The sequence below is a fragment of the Stegastes partitus genome, unplaced genomic scaffold (assembly GCF_000690725.1).
Source record: "Stegastes partitus isolate 25-593 unplaced genomic scaffold, Stegastes_partitus-1.0.2 Scaffold1713, whole genome shotgun sequence".
NCBI lineage: Eukaryota > Metazoa > Chordata > Actinopteri > Pomacentridae > Stegastes > Stegastes partitus.
In genome coordinates this window covers 102,451-121,449 of record NW_007579444.1, presented here as the reverse complement: position 1 = coordinate 121,449, position 18,999 = coordinate 102,451, and the positions used below count along the sequence as shown (strand labels likewise).

At 39.2% G+C, this 18,999-nt stretch overlaps 1 protein-coding gene across 1 annotated transcript in view; it reads left to right on the top strand.

The window, feature by feature from the left end:
- The window catches only part of prkg2l (protein kinase cGMP-dependent 2, like), a 29,534-nt gene extending 11,026 nt beyond the window's left edge, over positions 1-18,508 (top strand). Inside the window, exons 6-19 of the mRNA XM_008301788.1 lie at positions 152-215; positions 357-434; positions 1,730-1,824; positions 3,651-3,719; positions 8,607-8,705; positions 8,890-9,037; positions 10,529-10,665; positions 11,448-11,537; positions 12,126-12,267; positions 12,367-12,530; positions 13,958-14,080; positions 14,319-14,381; positions 15,522-15,588; positions 18,413-18,508. Of these exons, the coding sequence (XP_008300010.1) occupies positions 152-215; positions 357-434; positions 1,730-1,824; positions 3,651-3,719; positions 8,607-8,705; positions 8,890-9,037; positions 10,529-10,665; positions 11,448-11,537; positions 12,126-12,267; positions 12,367-12,530; positions 13,958-14,080; positions 14,319-14,381; positions 15,522-15,588; positions 18,413-18,508 (1,435 nt within the window). The remainder of the gene's footprint in view (positions 1-151; positions 216-356; positions 435-1,729; positions 1,825-3,650; positions 3,720-8,606; positions 8,706-8,889; positions 9,038-10,528; positions 10,666-11,447; positions 11,538-12,125; positions 12,268-12,366; positions 12,531-13,957; positions 14,081-14,318; positions 14,382-15,521; positions 15,589-18,412) is intronic.
- The last annotated feature ends 491 nt before the right edge of the window (positions 18,509-18,999 follow it).

Genomic DNA, 18,999 nt, shown 5'->3' with positions numbered 1-18,999 from the left:
ATAATGCCAATCATTGACTTCTAACATTTAAAGTGTGTTTGCTGTTACCTCTAAAAACACTGCTTGCTGTACCATTTACAGTAATTAATGCTAATTAACCAGCAACTGTGTCAACATTTGTACTGAATGTTTGTATTTTTTTTTCTGCAAGTGTGTCACTGCTCCGTGAACTGCCGGAGGAGAAACTGGCCAAGATTGTTGATTGTCTTGAAGTGGTGAGTACTTCACCTACTTCAACTCTTTGTTTGTTGCTGATAATCATCTTTTTATCTAATTCTGTACAGCAGCTGTATCTGACTAAATAATTCAGGTTGTGTCTAAATGAAAAAGTGATTGACTAACATTTGTCTTTCCAGGACTACTTTGAGAAAGGGGAGTACATTATTCGAGAGGGTGAAGAGGGGAACACCTTCTTTATTATTGCAAAAGGAGAGGTGAGATATCTTCACAATCTTTTCGAACATGTCCTCTTAAAAAAATAGTTTTTTCTGTAAGGATTACCAACACTCTCAAATTCAGATGGAACTCTCTTTCAAAGATTAATCTGCTGCTCTTCTTTCTGTACTTGGGTGGCAGCTACTGCAGCTCACAGACATACATATCAGAGCTGAGCATTTTTACATGACGATGAGTTCCTTTGCAAGTGTAGATAGTTACAGTACTAGTAAGTTAGAGGTGCGTCTGCTGATGTGGTTGTCAGTTGAAAATAGAAATAAAAAGCATTCAGGGATTTTGACCACCGACATATTCCAGCGGGAGGTTGGAGACATATGTGGCATTTCCAGCCACCACTGAGCAGGATCATGCCGGCAGTGTTGGATGCCATAACTCCCCTGACCCCAGTCTACATCCAGCTTACAGCCAACCCCAAATGAACCGAAATTAAACAAGGACTTCACACCATCGCTAGATCCCCAAACATAATTGGAGCCACAGACTGCACCCACATCGCAATCAAAGCAGCATCACTAAATAAATTTAATTATGTTAATCGAAAAGGGTTTAATTCAATCAACGTTCAAGTAATTTGCGATGCACATTTGTCACTATCAAACGCTGTTGCCCAAAATTTCACCAAACAATTTTTACTGGTTATCATATGCCTCGCTGACACTTACCTAAATTTCAGTTTCCAAAAAGTTCGCTCTTTGTCGCCCTCTTTGCCATGATGGTTGAAGGTGGGGGGGAATATTCACTTGTTTTATAAAGAGGCATGTTGTTGCCGTATATGATTAATTGGAGGCATTCCTGAAGGCAAATTATCCTGAACATGCACAAGCATGGTGGTTAAGAACTTGTGGGATTTATCAACACGGATGTGCGTATGACCCACGTACACGTTTGATAAATACAGATTTTTTTTGTACTTCCGCACAGTCTAAATTTCATTTGTACAACAGAGTAAAGAACCTTTTCTACGCACTGATGATAAATGAGGCCCCAGGAACCTTTCTGACATACCTCGTATGGGTTCACATGCCTCGTACATGAAACTGCAATCAGTGCTAAACCAATAATACAAAAACTCATGATGGTTTAGATTCCTCATTTTTCCTTATTTCAAAATAAGAGCATACTGGTATAATATAAGCTATTCTAAGATTAGCTAATCGGTCCTCAAACTGAAAGAATAATCATCTTAATTCTATGATTAAAATGAATGGCAACACATAACAGTAAAACACTGATAAAAATTCTGCTGCCTAATTCTGTTCACTTTTATCTGTAGGTCATAGTCACTCAACGTACAGAAGGCTTTGCTGAACCTCAAGAAATTAATACCTTGGGAGTTGGAGACTACTTTGGAGAGAAAGCTCTCATCAGGTACAATCAAAAGAGGACACAGTAAAAGACCTAAAATCAAACACATTTTACAGATACACAGCGCTGCAGACATTGCATTGGATTTCATAGAGATTTGTTTCTCTGGGAATCTGTCCTGTCTCTACTGTCAACTTCATATTAAGATGGCATCAGGCTTTAAGCAGTGATGCCTTTTGAGTTATTCATAGAAGATGAGCATAAAATGGGACAAAATTACCAATAATTTGATACCTAAAAAGAGCACTTTGGTAACTTTAAATTACACTTACACAATGTTAAAGACATTAATTAAACAAGCAGAATGATTAAAAAATATATATAATAATAAATTAAAGCAGCTCAACAGAGATCTCTTAACTTTAATCTTGAGTGAGGAGAAATCCTAGGTTTCCCACTATGCAGCTTAATTGCTTCTTCCCATATCAGCCCAAGCCTTCCAAACTTTGCATTCGAAGTGTGTTAACATGTGTGTTTACACTAGGTGAGCTTGGGCTGAGAACAGTGAACCAGGAGACCACAAGCTCACCTGGATGTATCAGAAACAGTGCAGCAAAAAAGTATAAGCTTAGGGGAGACCAGGTTAAGCTAAGGGACAAACCAACAATTCTTACCCCCACAATTACTGATGTTTGGTCACTAAACATCAAAAAGAAACGCATTGTATTTTTGAGAAAATTTCAAACCAGCTTAAGTGGTTTCTATGTTTTTATTTTCTCAGAAGTGTGGCTGAATGCAAATGTGCTGGAGGAAGTAGCCTCACAATCCCAGTTACTTCTCTGTCTGGTACAGTTACATCCCCCTTCACATCACTCCAACCTGCATTCAGACCAGAAATGAGATAGACTGATCATTAAAAAGTGAGAGCAAGATTCAATCCCGGCACTGCAAGTCTGTTTTTAGTCCAAATAATAGGAAACCTGCAAGGAGGCAGTCACATGTGACAGCAGCACTGACTTGGGGGAAAGACCCAACTGTTGCAAAACCATCGGGACTTGCATCAAACAGAAGCCCTGGCTGGTTAGGGAGGCCCACTTGTTCTTATGGACACCAACCAGATCGGGTAAGCAAACAGACTAACTAGGAGTAGCCTATCCCTGAGTATCAGTGAAGAAAGGCACCTGTATGGACAGAGGCTCAAAAATGACTTTGCTGAAAACAAGGACCCATCCCAGACAACAAGCATTCCTAACCATGTAGGACATAATCCCTCCCTACCAAAACAACTCAGCAACTTCTACAAACAGTTTGAGGCCGGCAACAAACTTCCAACACATAATTTATAGAATCTTAGGTATATTTTCAATACAGTATATTACAAAAAATATGTTGTACAGTACTTGGAAACAAAACTTAAGTTTCGAGAAAATTATACCAAAGCTGCTGGATGACAATGAGATCAGGAAAATCTCTCTAAAAATTAAAAAATCAGATGGTGGGGATATATGTACATATAAAATCTATGGTGCATGTTCCCAAAACAGAACACTCACCGATGCTTGGTTACAGTATTATTGTCTTGGAGTGGAACACTAAGAGAAAACAGAAATCTTCAAAGAATGAAAGACATGTCAGTCATTTATGAAGTAGTTCCCTTATTTACTGTACCCCATAAGCAGTAGTGACACAGTATGCCTACAATTTATATTTTTTTAAAAAGTAACCTATAATTTAGTCCTGTTCTTGTTAAGCCCTCATACCCCATGGTTTAGCTACCTTCCACTGTACCAACTTTTAAGCATCAGTATGGACAATTCAAATGGCACATCTGTAGTTATACGCTGTGGGTTTGTGTTGTGTCTGACTGTAATGTGCATGTATGTTTACAGTGAAGATGTTCGCTCAGCCAACATTATCTGCAATGAGAACGATACACACTGCCTGGTGGTGGACAGAGAGTAAGTAGCTGAATGTTGTTCACGTGGCATGTTTTTAGTAGGACCCATGTCAACACCCTTTAGATCTTATTCACTCTGACACATGATAACAGATGACGATTTTAAAGTGAGTTTTTGAGTGTAGTCTTTCACATAATCTCAGTGACTGTTTAAGTCTACTACAGGCTGAACTACAGTCACTGGTTGCCACTGAGTGAAGATTAACGTGTACAATAAATATTTTTTAGAAACTGGCCACTGGTTTGTCCCTGTGAGGTCACAAATGGAGAAATATATTTTAAAATACAATGTAGCTGCTGTTTTTAAACATACATTATGAGTCACGGTCTGCAGGGTGGCGCAGTTGGTAGCACTGTTGCCTCGCTGCAAAAAGGTTGCCGGTTCGCGTCCCGGTGGGGGCACCGGAATTTTTCTGTGTGGAGTTTGCATGTTCCCCCCGTGCAGCGTGGGTTCTCTCCGGGTTCTCCGGCTTCCTCCCACACAGTCCAAAAACATGTTGAGGTTAATTGGTGATTCTAAATTGTCCGTAGGTGTGAATGTGTTTGGTTGTCTGTCTCTAAGTGTAGCCCAGCGGCAGACTGGTGACCTGTCCAGGGTGTCCCCTGCCTTCGCCCTAAGTCAGCTGGGATAGGCTCCAGCCCCCCCGCAACCCTAGTGAGGATTAAGTGGTGTATAGATAATGGATGGATTATTAGTCACATTCACCTTGCTTTCTGCCTTCACTGGATTAAGCATATTCTGGTACAGATATGTACATGGATAGCTGTAGATACCCATGGACACGTAGTTGTTATTATTAGGTTGATGTCATACTATCAGCGCCCGCAAGTTTGTGACATGACGTAAATTTTATTTACACAAATCCACAAATGTCTATAAGGACATGAAGTACTGCTCATGCTCAGTAGTAGTGTGTATGCACAGAATATATAAATACAACCTACTGCTTATGTTTGCACCAGAGTCTTCCAAGCAGACTTCTGTGGACTGAAAAAGCAGTATAATAAAAAGAACTACAAGTCAGTACTCTTCTGCAGCTGTCTTTTTGCAGATCAAGACTTTTCTGGTCTGCAGGAGTCCACTTGGAGGATGAAGTTTGTTTTTCAGCCATCACACACATCCTTAATTCAGAGTGAATGTGCTCAGTATAGAAGTTTGACCCCTGATGGCCAGTGTTCACTTGACCAGTGAAAAAAAAAACACACGCATCTCCTCCGCATTCACACAAAAAGAACAAATAAGATCTCATTTGGCTGCTCTGGTCTGTGCAGTCTGCGCATTTAATATGTTATTTTCCGTGCTATTCAAGAGCACTGGAGGAAATTACCCGGCAATTTGATGAAGTTGATCAACTCAGACAGTATATGGTCACATTTAACACCCAGTAGTTTAGGTTGAGTTGCCTCTCAACTGAACTCACACCTATAGATAAACTGGATGCAGTGGATTTAGCAAGAACATCTCCACCACCATGTACAGTTATGAAGAAAAGTTTATATACTTTTGTAAAGACCATGTACACTCCTGGTCACCACTATTGGCACCCATGAAATTTAAATACATAATGTAGAATATCTCTTGAAAAAATAAATCTAGTGAAACAGCTTTGGTCTACAGACGACTCATGTTTGATACAGAACAGCAAATGATAAAACAACAATTAAAAAAAAAAAAAAAGCAATAGGAGGCAAAAAAAAAATAGAGAAATTGAAATTGAAAGATTGCAGTGACATTGGTATTGGCACCCTTTAAATCAGCGTAGGAAAACCCCACATTTTTACTCAGCTGTGATTAATCAGAAATTAGAATGATGATAAACTGTCAGTGCCCACATGACATGCATTAGCCAATGAATGATGACTTTATTGTTTTAAAAAGCCACATGTTATTCCCTGTTCCTTTGTCACAATGGTGAAGGCAAGAGAGCTGTCTGAGGACATCAGTAGTGCAAAATTAGCAAACACAAGACTTCTAAAGGGTATAAGGCCATCTCCAAGGACTTTGGTATCCCTGTTTCAACAGTGCGCAATGTTGTTAAGAAGTTTGCTAAGCATGGAACTGTCAAGAACCTGCCTGGACATGGGGGGAAGAGGAAAATTGATGAGAGAAGTCTTCAAAGGTTGGTGCGAACTGTGGAAAAAACCCCATGTAAAACATCCAAAGACCTGAAAGCCAACCTGGAAGAATCTGGGGTAATGGCTTCAACATGCACCATGCACGGCACACTAAACCAAATAGGATTTCGTGGGCGAAGTTCCAAGGAAGGCTCCATTGCTGAAGAAAAGACATTAAAAAATAACGACTGATCTTTGCCAAAGAGTACCTGGACAAACCACAATCCTTCTGGGAAAATGTTTGGTGGATAGACGACACAAAAATAGAGCTTTTTGGCAATGCATGCCAACAATTTGTTTACAGATGGCGCAATGAAGCACATTGTTGTGATGTCTCTGAACTTATGTGGTCCCAGTATTTACAGCCGCCACAGGCATCTGGTAAAGGATGAAAGAAGCATTCAATTCCATTTAATTTAACTCTTTAATGAACTGAGGTTGTAGCTGAGTGTGGTCTACAATAAACAGAACAATGAATACAAATCAAATAAAATGTCCAAAAGTAGCTATGAGCATAAATGGTGTCAGTAGCAACAAGTTAGAAAACACTTCTTTTAAATAACGAGATTATGATTAATATTATAAACTACTTGAGTCTCAGTCGTAATATATATAAACTTTCAACAATATATCTTAAATATACACTTCTTACAATAAATGTCTGAAAAACTTACTTTGGTTTTATTTACTCAAACCCAGAACAAAGGAACTGAGGGTGGAAGAAAAAAGCATCCACACTTTTGCACACGCTCGGCCAAACTGAATCTATACCTGCTAGATGGTCGACTGTCATTGGCTACTCAGAATGCACATGGGCCAATCATGCAATCCAGTACTCAGGTGACTGTTACGGGTCTTAAATGGGCACACACACATCTATCTAGGGCATTTTCAACACACATAAAGGAAAGCACACCCTACCAACGGTTAAGCATGGTGGAGGATCCATAATGTTGTGGGGCTGCTTTACTGCATCTGGTACTGGAGGCCTTGGCCGTTTCACAGAAATTATGAAATAAGAGGATTACCAAGAGATGTTGGAGTGAAATGTGCCACCCAGTGTAAGAAGACTGGGTTTGTGTAGAAGATCATGGGTTCTCCAGCAAGATAAAGACCCAAAGTACACATCCAAAAGCACGCAGGAATGGTTGAAAAGGAAAAAATGGACTGTTTGAAACTGGCCAGTGATTAGTCCTGATCTTAATCCCATCGAAAATCTATGGCAGGAGCTGAATTCTGCCATTGGGGCAAGGAATCCTGCAAATGTTCAAGAGCTTGAACAAACTGCAAAGGAAGAGTGGGAGAAAACACCAGCTGCAAGCTTATAGATGGCTACAAGAATCGTTTGGGCGCAGTCATGGCTGCCAAAGGGTATGCAACCAGTTGTTAGGGAGGGGTGCCTTTATTACTGTCCATGCAATTTTTTCTATTTCCTCTTGGAAACTACAACATGTAGATTGGAAAACATTTTTTTTTTTTTGTTAATTTACTTTAGACATCCAATTAAGAATTTCTGATCATATGAATTTGGTACATTTCCATTTATTTGTGAAGATATTGTAGAGGTTCTGCAAAAAATGAAAGGGTGCCAATAGTGGTGACCAGGACTGTATATCATGGCAGTCGTGACTTTCCAATGAGTCCTATCACTCAAAATTTTCTGTGATGGAATCATTGAAACCCATGCCAACTATGGTTCTTTGATAGATTTATCGTAGGACTTCTTGAAATATGACTTAAATTCTCAGTTTTTGTGATGTAGAAAGTTGTTATTCAGATTTTGTTAGCTTCGTGGCCTCTTTACTTCTCGCGACTGATTGCGTTTGACTACAGCTGATGACTCCTCTAAGACAAGTCTAAATAGGGCCCACTTGATACATTCATTAGACTCAGACAGCAACACTACAATGGGAAAGTCTGACGAGCTCAGTAAAGATTTGAAAAAGCAAATCAATGACTTAAAAAAGTCAGGAAAGTCACTTGGAGCCATTTAAAGCAGCTACAGATTCCAAAATCAACTGTGCAAATAGCTGTTTATAAGTATAAAGTACATAGCACAGTTGTATTACTGCTATGATCAGGACGAAAACAAAAGCTATCACCTGCTGCTGAGAGACATTTGTTGACTCCACTCACCACCATAACTACGTATGAAACCTTGGAACAATAATGTACCCATGACAGTCGAATCCTGTCCACTCTCAACTTACAGATTATTTTCATTTAAGAATGTCTTAATATTAGGGTGCCACTATAGCTCACCTGGTTGAGCTGGCGTCCCATGTACAGGGCTACAGTCCTGATGTGGAGCTCATGAGTTTGAATCCCGCTCATGGCCCTTTCCCACACGTCCTTCCCCCATTCTTCTCCCCCACTTTCCTGCCTCTCTCTCACTACACTATCAATAAAGGGACAAAGGCCAAAAAAATAACTAAAAAAAAAAGTCTTCATATTATGTACAAAAATATTATAGTTGCGGTGGCTTAGTGTGGCTGACCCAGCCTCCTGGCATAGGCAAAAATGTGTATGTGTATGTGTGTGTGTGTGTGTGTGTGTGTGTGTGTGTGTGTATGTTAACTTTGATACAGAGAGGTTAGTTTTTCAGGGTCAATCAAACAACTGCCTAGTTCTATTTTTTTTTTTCTAACAATTTAAGAATCCCTAATCCAATTTTTAAAAAAATGTAAAATCCAGGACCCATTGCCACCATGCACACCCACACACACTGTATTCAAAGTTGTCCCTGTCTTTGCCCCCTGCCCCTTGACTACAGAAATTTCAACCAAATGGTGGGAACTTATGAGGAGCTTCAGGCCTACCTGAAGGAATATGTGGAGGAGCTTTCCAGGAGTGATGAGAGAAGAAATGCCCTGTAAGTGAACGAGAACTGAATGATCGAACAAACAGATGTGCTAACTGTCATTCGGCCTCCCAATAAGATGACAGTGGTGATGATTCACTGCATGTCATAAAGTCAGTCTTGTGTTTCCAGTTATAGTGGTGAAGTCTAGGCCTTACAGCAAGGGTTCAGATGTAACCATGTGTCCTTTTCTCAGGCCCCACTCACCTCAGATTAACTCTGCAGAGGCCAGGGAGCTGAGGAGGCTGAAGGAGAGGATCGCACTCCTGCATGTGCACCAGCCTTTCCGGGATCTGGAGGTCGTAGCTACACTGGGCATGGGAGGTTTTGGACGAGTAGAGCTAGTAAGCTGCAACAACAACATACTTCCTTAAATGTCATTCAGTATTCAGTTCTGCTTTATAATGGACATGATTTAAAAGAATTCTGTTTACTGCTACTGTCCGAGCAAAAATGTTTTCAGTGCAGTAAACAGATGGAACTATACTGAAAAGTATTTCTCCATAAACAAGGAGGTAGGGTCTGTGATGTAATCCTTCATTTGCATTATTTACATCAGTGGTCCCCAGGCACCGGTACCGGGCCGTGGGTCATTTGGTACCAGGCTGCACAGAAAGAATAAAAATGTTTTATTGGTTTATTTTGTTTCCAGCAGAGTCTGCAGGGTGTTTTATTTTGAAAAATGACTAGCTCGTCTTCCTGTAACTTCCGGCTGTGCTTGTTTCCCACACTTGTCTCGGTCAGTTTTCATGCCCGACTGTTAATATCTATTCTAACCGCTGCCAAAATGAATAAAAAAAAAAACTTTTCTGGAGAGATTCTTTGAAAAGAGGATGAGATGCTGAGATGGAAGAAAAAGTGAATACTTATTTAGCAATAAGAAGTAATTTGATTTGTTTCTGACACTTTTTTAATAGAAAAAACAATTATTATTTGTTATGTGCGCAATGATCCATTTTGTAGAAAATAGTTTTGCTTGAAACCGGTCCATGGTACAAAAAAGGTTGAAGACCGCTGATTTACACCATGTGACAGGGAAACCCAGAACAGTCCAAAATTGTGACCGAAAACCCAACATAGAACACTTTTTTCTTTTTTTTTCTCTTGGTTGATTTAATTTTGTTTTCTCATTCTTATTTACATTTATTTATTATTGATTATTATTATCTTTTGTTTTGTTGATTTCACTGTTTATGTTTGAAATAAAAAAAAAAAAAAAAGCTATAGATCAGTTCAGCTGTAGTAAATGAAGACTCTGGGAAGGACACATAAATGCAGTTTGGTTTCCATGAAAACTCTAATGTCTGCTACAACTGTATGATGAGTTGTTGATGAATTGTTGTTGTTTAGTTTTGGTTTCAGGAGTTATTTAGATCAACTACATCCAAAAGGAGAAAATGTGGTATTCAAGTAATTAATTATTTGATGCATAAAGTAATTGAACCACTGGCAGATTAGTTTGTAGTCCAGAGTAGGTGTCAAGCTCCAAAAATGCAGGAGCCTGCATTTATCAACACACACTTCAGTTATTAACCCAGATGAAATCACCTGGATGACTTCTTTAGTCTTTGAGAAGCTGTTTTCAAACGTTGTTTGCTGCTCCTTATGATGAGTAAACCTGACTAACAGGGAAAACTGGCAGAGTATCCCTTTAAGAGCAAAAGACATTTCTCAAACAGTCTTACAGTTTAACAGTTGGTTAAACTGAATGTAAAAGTTTATCTTTTCATAAATTTGTGTGACACACATTTTGGGTTAAGCTGCAATACACATTTCTTGTCACTGATTTTTTGTGTCTTGCTTTGCTAAGCGTGCACCTCTCTGCTGTTTCTCAGGTGAAGCTTAAGGATGAGGACACCACATTTGCTCTGAAGTGCATTAAGAAGAAGCACATAGTAGAAACCAGGCAGCAGGAGCACATCTACTCTGAGAAAAACATCCTACAGCAAACAAACTCAGCTTTCATCATCAAGTGGGTGTGCTTGCCAAATCAACATAATATATTATGGTTTATTTCTAAAGCAGATTCAATCTACTAGAAACCTCCTGTAGCTGACAATACTGGAGGTGGTCAGTGTGTTGGCTTCTCAGTGGAGTTGCTAAGGACACTGCTGTGGGGGAATGCTGCTGACCCAGGTTCCATCACTACACCAAGATTTATCTGGACTATGACTTTAACAAACAAAGGCTGTGTGTAAGCAGTCTGTTGACTGTCATTCAAGGAAAAGTTCAGCCAGAATCTGGTGCTTCACTAATACTACACTCCACCTGCCACTCAGTTCCCTCTCATCAGTTCAGGGGTTCTTTACAGGATTTCCAAGAATCTGAGAATGCTAGAAGTTTGTGGGCTATACATTTTAGAAAGGGAACTGTTTCAGAGCAGCAGTATCAGCAGTTGTCATCTGCACTTTTCCCTTTTTTGGTGATTGTTTCTGTACCAACAGAAGTTCTAGACCTGTTGTGGCCATCATTATGATATATATATATAATAGAAGCCAACACACCGACCACCTCCAGTATATATATATATATATATATATATATCATTATGATGGCCCTGCACTACCAATACAAGACATGAATGCTGTTTATTGAATACTTGCACCATTACCAGCACAATCAGTTATTTAGTTAATTTCATATATTTTACAGCTACATATTTGACTTTATGTTCGTGTTACTAATACAGTAGGGGGAATTACTTTGTGCTTTTAATGCAACCCAATAGCTGACATGGCTGTGCCTGTATTTCAGATTATTTCGAACGTTTCGAGACAACAAATATGTGTACATGCTGCTGGAGGTTTGTCTTGGTGGAGAGCTGTGGACTGTGCTGCGGGACATGTGAGTGTAGGTCCTTCAGTTAAATTCATTCATCAGCTACAAATGTGGACATCCAGAAACCATTATTTAAAGAGTAACGAAAAACAGTGTTTCATTTCCAGTTGTTGCAGTCTGTCTGTAATAGTAATGTACAGTACACTGACACATTGTGGAGTATAGTTCTTTATGACTGCAGTAAAACATTTAAGTCACTATTTAAAGCAACACTAAGCCTTCTCACTGTTTTAGCAGCTTGACAATAGAGTAAGCGTGTGTTCAAGCTTATTGTCCTACAAATTTAGACTTCAGGAAACAATAGCCCACCTCAGGATCCTGCTTTAAATAGTATATATAAGTGAAGTATAACTATATAATAATAAAATGTAAAAAAGCAAACTTTGCAGTAAAATATGATGATGTCTTTAAAAGAGATGCAGCCAAACCTCACCGAATGGAACACCACATGGAAAACATAGGAATGAACACAACACATTTTAAAATGTTTCTCCCAACTAATGTACATGCCTGGAACTGTCCATGAATCTGAACTGTGTATATTCATGGGATATATTATGTCATTAATCAGGTCAACTTTTTCTAACCTACCAGGAGTTATTTTGATGAGCCCACAGCAAGGTTTTGTATTGGTTGTGTCTTGGAGGCCTTTGACTACCTCCACACTATGGGCATTGTGTACAGAGATCTGAAACCTGAAAACCTTCTGCTGGATTCAGAGGGCTATGTCAAAATGGTAAGTCACTGTTGAAAATATTTGTGACAGTCGATTAAAGGGTGTTTTGTACTCTATGCCTGCTTTATTTGTATTACTAATTCCTCAGTATTTCCACAGGCAGACTTTGGCTTTGCTAAAAAGATTGGTCTTGGAAAAAAGACCTGGACATTCTGTGGGACTCCTGAGTATGTAGCCCCAGAGGTCATCATGAACAAAGGCCATGACTTTGGAGCTGATTGTTGGTCCCTGGGAATCCTCATATTCGAACTTCTCACTGGCAAGTAAGTCAGAACGGTAAAATATTCTAAACTGCTAAACCTTGCACTTCTTGAAGAGGAAATTCTTATAACAGAGTCGTTAGCTTTTCACTCTTCGGTTGCTGTTTGAATACTTTGGATATCTTTCAGAAGTGCATGAAAGGTTTGATGCAACAACACTATTGATCATCATCAGCTAACTGTGCAAACTGCATAATTGATGGCAGATTATCTGACCCAGACAAAGTATATCAAGGATGAGTACTAAAGGTCTGAGCACCGAGCCTAAGGGCATCCAATGGTTGACAGGGACAGGGCAACATTTTAAAAATCACTGATAATACTGTTTCCTGCCATTATTGATGCCTGATCAATAAAATTCAGGTATATTAACTGAAAAACAGAATTGCCATAGGATATTTTATTTAATGTACAATTTATCATTTTAGTTACACTTTCATTGGTCTGACTCACCTGATGTAGGCTCGGAGTATAAACCTGTCACTGGCCACTACTGTTTCCAAAGTCCCCTTTGCTCCCCATGCAAATTTTCCACCAAAATAATCATGCCTGCCACTTTTTAAAGAGAACACCGAAGCTGCATCCTTTACTTAGATCCACCAGAGACAATTAGAATTTGTTGAAAGAAATACAAACAGGCCTACGTCCAGTGACTCAGACTATTTCCCTTATAACAGAATCCTATTGAGGGGATGACAGACCACCGTGTACTACTAAATTGGGTGGCTAAATGAAGTCATACTTCTGTAAACTCTGATTTTTATAATCAAACTGCTTGCTCCACCAAACATACTGTAGGAAGGCAGCATCTGGTGGACTCATGGTTGAGGCACATACCACATCACTGCAGTGATCGAGTTCAGATACTGACTGGAGGAGCTTTGATGTGCGTCATTCTGGGCAATCAGACACCGACATGATGGACAAGAATCTAAATATCTGTGTCTAAACCTTTCTACAGTACTTATAGGGCGTAAGCATTTCAGTTAGTCAGTCAATCCCGCTGATGCTGTTAACTTCAGCTGATTGTACATTATTTTGTAGACGTCACTGACACAGTGAGAAGTCTTTGACTATTGCATTGCAGCATTTTAGTATGAGTAATAAAGGAAAATTCAATATTTAGGGAAATATTTACTTTCTTACTGACAGTGAGTTTACCAGATGGATAGCAGTCTTGTGTCTTTGTGATAAGTACAGAGAGGACCAAGGTTAGCCTACCTTAACATAAAGGCTGGAAGTAGGGGGAAGTAGCTTGATGAATAGATTGATATCAGTCTTTTAATTTTGTTCTCAAAAGGAAAGAAAATCCTGGTATTTCTCAAAATTGTGAGCTCATCTTTTGGAAACAAAACAAAACAAAAAAAAGTGCAGTTTGCGTTATCATTTTTGCGCTAAGCAGGAAATGTGAAAAGTTGTTTTCCTTCCAGCCCACCCTTTTCTGGCTCAGACCACATAAAGATTTACACCATGATCCTCCATGGCATCGAGAAGGTGGATTTTCCCAAGAGAATAGGCAAGCGTCCGGACGAACTCATCAGAAGACTCTGCAAGTACGGTGAACCACACCAGCCAGTATCCTTTAGCAGAGGACTGGGTGATTAGGTTGCAGTGCTGGACTGAGCTCAGACCAGACGTGGGTCATATTAACATGTAATACATTAAATTGCTTAACAAGTCATATGTTAGCTTAATTCAGTGATGTGTCTCGGTTAAAATAAAAAAGAAAGCTGTTGTGGTTATTGAACCAGACATTGAACCAATAAAAACATCTCTTTCTGTCCCGCTCAGGTTAAACCCAGTTGAGAGGCTGGGAAACAAAAAGAGCGGTATCACTGACATCAAGAAACACAAGTACGTTTACAGTCCAAATGACACAATTCTCTTTACCTTTTAGATATTTTTAGATGAGGACTGTGTCCAAATCAGATATTTACAGTATGCATACAGGTGGGATATATTATTTTCTTTTAATATTTAGGCATGTTTGTCATGCTTATATATTTGTCATTGTTGGTAGTGTTTTGATTTTTTTTTAATATGTGCAAATCAAGCATAGCAGCATTATTATTGATCTTTGTATTAGGAGAATACAAAGAAAGTCCCAATGGTAGCAACAGCACAGTAATTATTTCTCACCACTTAACATTACAATATAATGAATGAAATGAAATGAAATGAAATGAAATGAAAAATACTGTATTCATCCCAGAAGGGAAATTCAATAAGAAGGGAAATTCAATTATATAAGTATATAACAATATAAGATTTACCATTGAATTATATTGAAGTGTGTTAATGATAACATCAGAACCAAAATGTAAAATTAAATGACGAATGAAAAACAAATGAATAACTCAGCATAGATGGGGAAAGTCTTATCTCAGCGATCTAATTCGGTAGGAAAATGATTTAGAATATCATACAACTTTTGCGTTTTTACTCCTTTTTATTAATTTCGAAGATTTAGGCAACTAATTTAGGGAACAATTTCCACATTCTAGTTTTGTGTTTATAAACATAACATTTAATTACAACACAGTTTGATATTTTGTTTTTCATGATTTAGCAAAATGTTATATTGTCTTTAGACATAAAATCTAAAAATTTTAAGATATTTTGTGTCATCTGTTTGTGAATGTCGAGACAGAATGTACTAACTTTGTTCCTGTCAACAAGTAGGGTCAATTTGTGGCTTCTTCATGGATTAAGTATTGGTCATTAAAGGGATATTAACCATGTGAGCTGGAGGACTAAACATCTGAAACTCCTTATCAGTCAGTTAGACCTGAAGAAGCCTGTTGTATGAGAGGTGAAACATGTTCAAGAACCTAAGGAGAGATGTCCAGTTGCTTTCTACTGAAGCTCCTAGGTTCAAAGAATTTAATAAATTAAGATGGAGCATAAGTATTCTGAAACAGTAATTGTCAGATGGTTACTTTTAAAAGAGTAGATTTTAAATAAAGTCTAACTGAAAATTTGTTTGTTTTGTAGGTGGTTCCAGGGATTCAACTGGGAAGGGCTGAGATGTTACAAGCTGCTGTCTCCACTGAGGAGACAGGTGAGACTTCAAAGCACAGCCAGTCCCTGAGAGTTTAACAGATTGTGATCTTTTCTGTAGGAAATAGGTTCGTGCTGATCAGGGAATGTGACAAAATTAAATAAGAGTAAAGAATTTTAAATAAAGGTCTGAAAATATTGAGTTAAAAGGAGAATGTTGGGGGTGCCCCTATAGCTCACTTAGTTGAGCGGGCAACCCATAAACAGGGGCTATAGCTCCCCAACGCAGCGGTTGTGGGTTCGACTCCCGCTCATGACCCTGTGCTGCAGGTCTCTCCCCATTCTTCTCCCCCCTTTCCTGTCCATCTCTACTGCTCTAAAATAAAGGCAAAAAATGCTGCGTGGAGTTTGCATGTTCTCCCCGTGCAGCGTGGGTTCTCTCCAGGTTCTCCAGCTTCCTCCCACACAGTCCAAAAACATGTTGAGGTTAATTGGTGATTCTAAATTGTCTGTAGGTGTGAATGTGAGTGTGCTCGTTTGTCTCTAAGTGTAGCCCTGTGATAGACTGGCGACCTGTCCAGGGTGTCCCCTGCCTTCACCCTAAGTCGGCTGGGATAGGCTCCAGCTCCCCCGTGACCCTAGTGAGGATTAAGCGGTGTATAGATAATGGATGGATGGATATTTTATTTGCTGATGTTTATGCAAAAGCTGTAAAAAGCAACAGTCAGTACTGTCTGTGAACCCAGTTTCAGACACAGATCAGGCAGAGACAGGTCAAGATTAAAGGTTTTCTTTAAGCAAAGGAATGAAACTGAAAACCAATAGGGAAAGAGGAAACTAAACTGAGGAGGAAACAGAACAGGGGAAACCAGACCTAATTCAAAAAAGTGGCAAAAATACGAAAATCTAAAAAAAAAAAACAACAAAAAACAAACTCCAACTAACAGCAGAAGGGAAAACTAGGGAATACTACTAAGAATCAATTAAGTTATGTATGATGACAATAAAAAGCATTCTATTCTATTCTATTCTATTCTATTCTATTCTATTCTATTCTATTCTAAGCTAGACCAAAGGTCAGGGACCGGCAGGGAAATAGGGTTGCACAGTCTACAGTCTAGCAGACAGTGGTGGAATGAACAGGCTTTTGTGGGAATGAGGTGATGGTGAGCAGATGAGCTGATCCCTGCAGTTCATCTGCTCAACCTGCAAATAAGCAGGCTGCATGCAGGGCTGGGTGGACAGAGAGAGGGAGAAAGAGAGAGAAAGACAGGGGCTGGGGCTGAAGCAGGGATCCTGAAAAATAACAATAAATCTCCTTTTTTTTTTAAGCTAAGAGTTACTTTATATTGGCTGGTGACATACATGGACTGGCAAAAATACAAAATCCATGTGCGATCTGAAAATTACAGGAGCACATTGCTTTCACACTTGTTTCTTCATCACAGTCCACAAGTTTTGACGGGGCTTAAGGTAGGAGTTTGAGGAGACAAGTCTAAAACTGTCATTTTTTGCCTTATTTAGCCATTTCTCTTTTACTGTTGATGTGTGTTTGGGGTCATTCTCTTGCTGGAAACATCCAAATGCTTCCAGAACCCAACCTTCTGGCGAATGATTCTTACTTTATTGTTCAATTTACTTTATGTGACACACCAGTTCCACTGGCAGCAAAACAGCCCCAGAGCATAATACTTCAGCCACCACGCTTGACGGGTGTTCTTGGGATTAAAGGCCTCACCTTGTCTCCTCCAAACATGTTTCTCATCATTGTGGCCAAAAAGGTCTTTTTTTTTTTTTAAATTTACATATGACCACAGACCGTTCTTCCAGAAAGGCTTTTTCCTTTGTTCATGTGATCAGCTGCAAACATCAGTCGAGCCTTAAAGTGATACTTCTAGGTGAAGGACTTTCTTCTTGCATGGCAAGGTGAGGATTAGTTCATGGTGATGTAAAACACAGCTGACTGTGAACACTGACGCATGTGTTCCAGCAGCTTCTAATTCATTGCAGACCTGCTTTTTGTTGACTCTTGATTGACTTTTGACAATCCTGACCAATTGGTGATAGTTCTTCCTCATTGTGGTAGTGGCAAAACTGTGCCATGCACTTTATGCTTACAAACAATTGTTTGTACAGATGATTTTGGGATCTGTAGCTGCTTTTAAATGGCTCCAAGTGAATTTCCTGACTTGTTCAAATCAATCGTTTCTTTTTTCAGATATTTGCTCTTCAGATTTCCCAATTTTAGTGTTTGTGGCTAATAAGTATATCAAATGGGCAGTAATTATTTGGCTCAGAGGAGTCAGCAGCTGCAGTCAATCATAATCACTCACAAGAAGTTAAGAGGCCCTGCAATCAAGAAAATTCCATGAACACAGCTTTCTGCATCACCAAAACTGATCATTCAAGTTGCAGTGAATATATATTTTTTGCAGGTTTTGTAATTTTTTCTTGAAATCCGATAATAAATCTATGAAAGAACCAAAATGCATGATTTTTGTTGTGTGAAAGGTGCATGTATTTTATTGATTCCATCAGGAATTATAGGAGTCATTGGTAACTCAAGACTGCCATGATATACATGGTCTTTGGTTCATCACTGTGTAGAAAATACACTTTATGATTAAAATTGCATTAGTTTGTTAGGGGCACCACCCATATGCCCTAAAGTCCAATGTAAGTTTTAGAAAAGAATTCTAATAAGCCCAAATTAAGTAGTCCGAAAAAAAAGAAAGCCCATGTAGATACTAGAGGAAAACAAGCCTGAGTAAAAATACTATCTTAAAAACTCTTTTAATTCAAGAGATTGCCCAGGAGAGCCAAAAACCATACAGGTGAAATTGTAGAAAATCTAGTATTAATATAATTGTTTATTGTTTCCACAGGTGAAGGGGCCAATGGATCACAGTCACTTTGACATATTTCCTCCGGACACAGAAGAGCCTCCTGATGAGCTGTCTGGCTGGGATAAAAACTTCTGAGGACTCTGATTACAAAGACTTTCAGCATCAACTGTGGATCTGGCAAAACTCAGAAGTCAGCTTCACCAGAAAGCAGAAAGTTTCGACTGAACAGATATTCTGTTGTGAGGAAAGTAGTGTTCATGCTGCCAAACTTTTTGCTTAACCTCTTTTTGTAAAAACAAATAAGCATTAGTACAGTCAGATAAATAACATAGAGTCATGCTGTCAAACAGTCTGTAGCGCGGGCTCCTTCTAGATACCAGCTTCTCTATTTACAGCAGCTCCAGAGTGTTCAGTAAGTTCGGCCCTGAGCAACATGAGATGACTGTGTGATATAGGCCTATAACTTTCACATCTGTTCTGCAGCAACCTGACAGCCTGTGACCTCAGTCACTGCTGCTGACCAGGAGCTTTTCCCAAAGTTTGGCTTTTCAGAGATTCTCTGACCCATCTGGCCATAGGAACTCAGTTCTTTTACGCCACTCAGCTCTCCACGGTGACCACTTCCT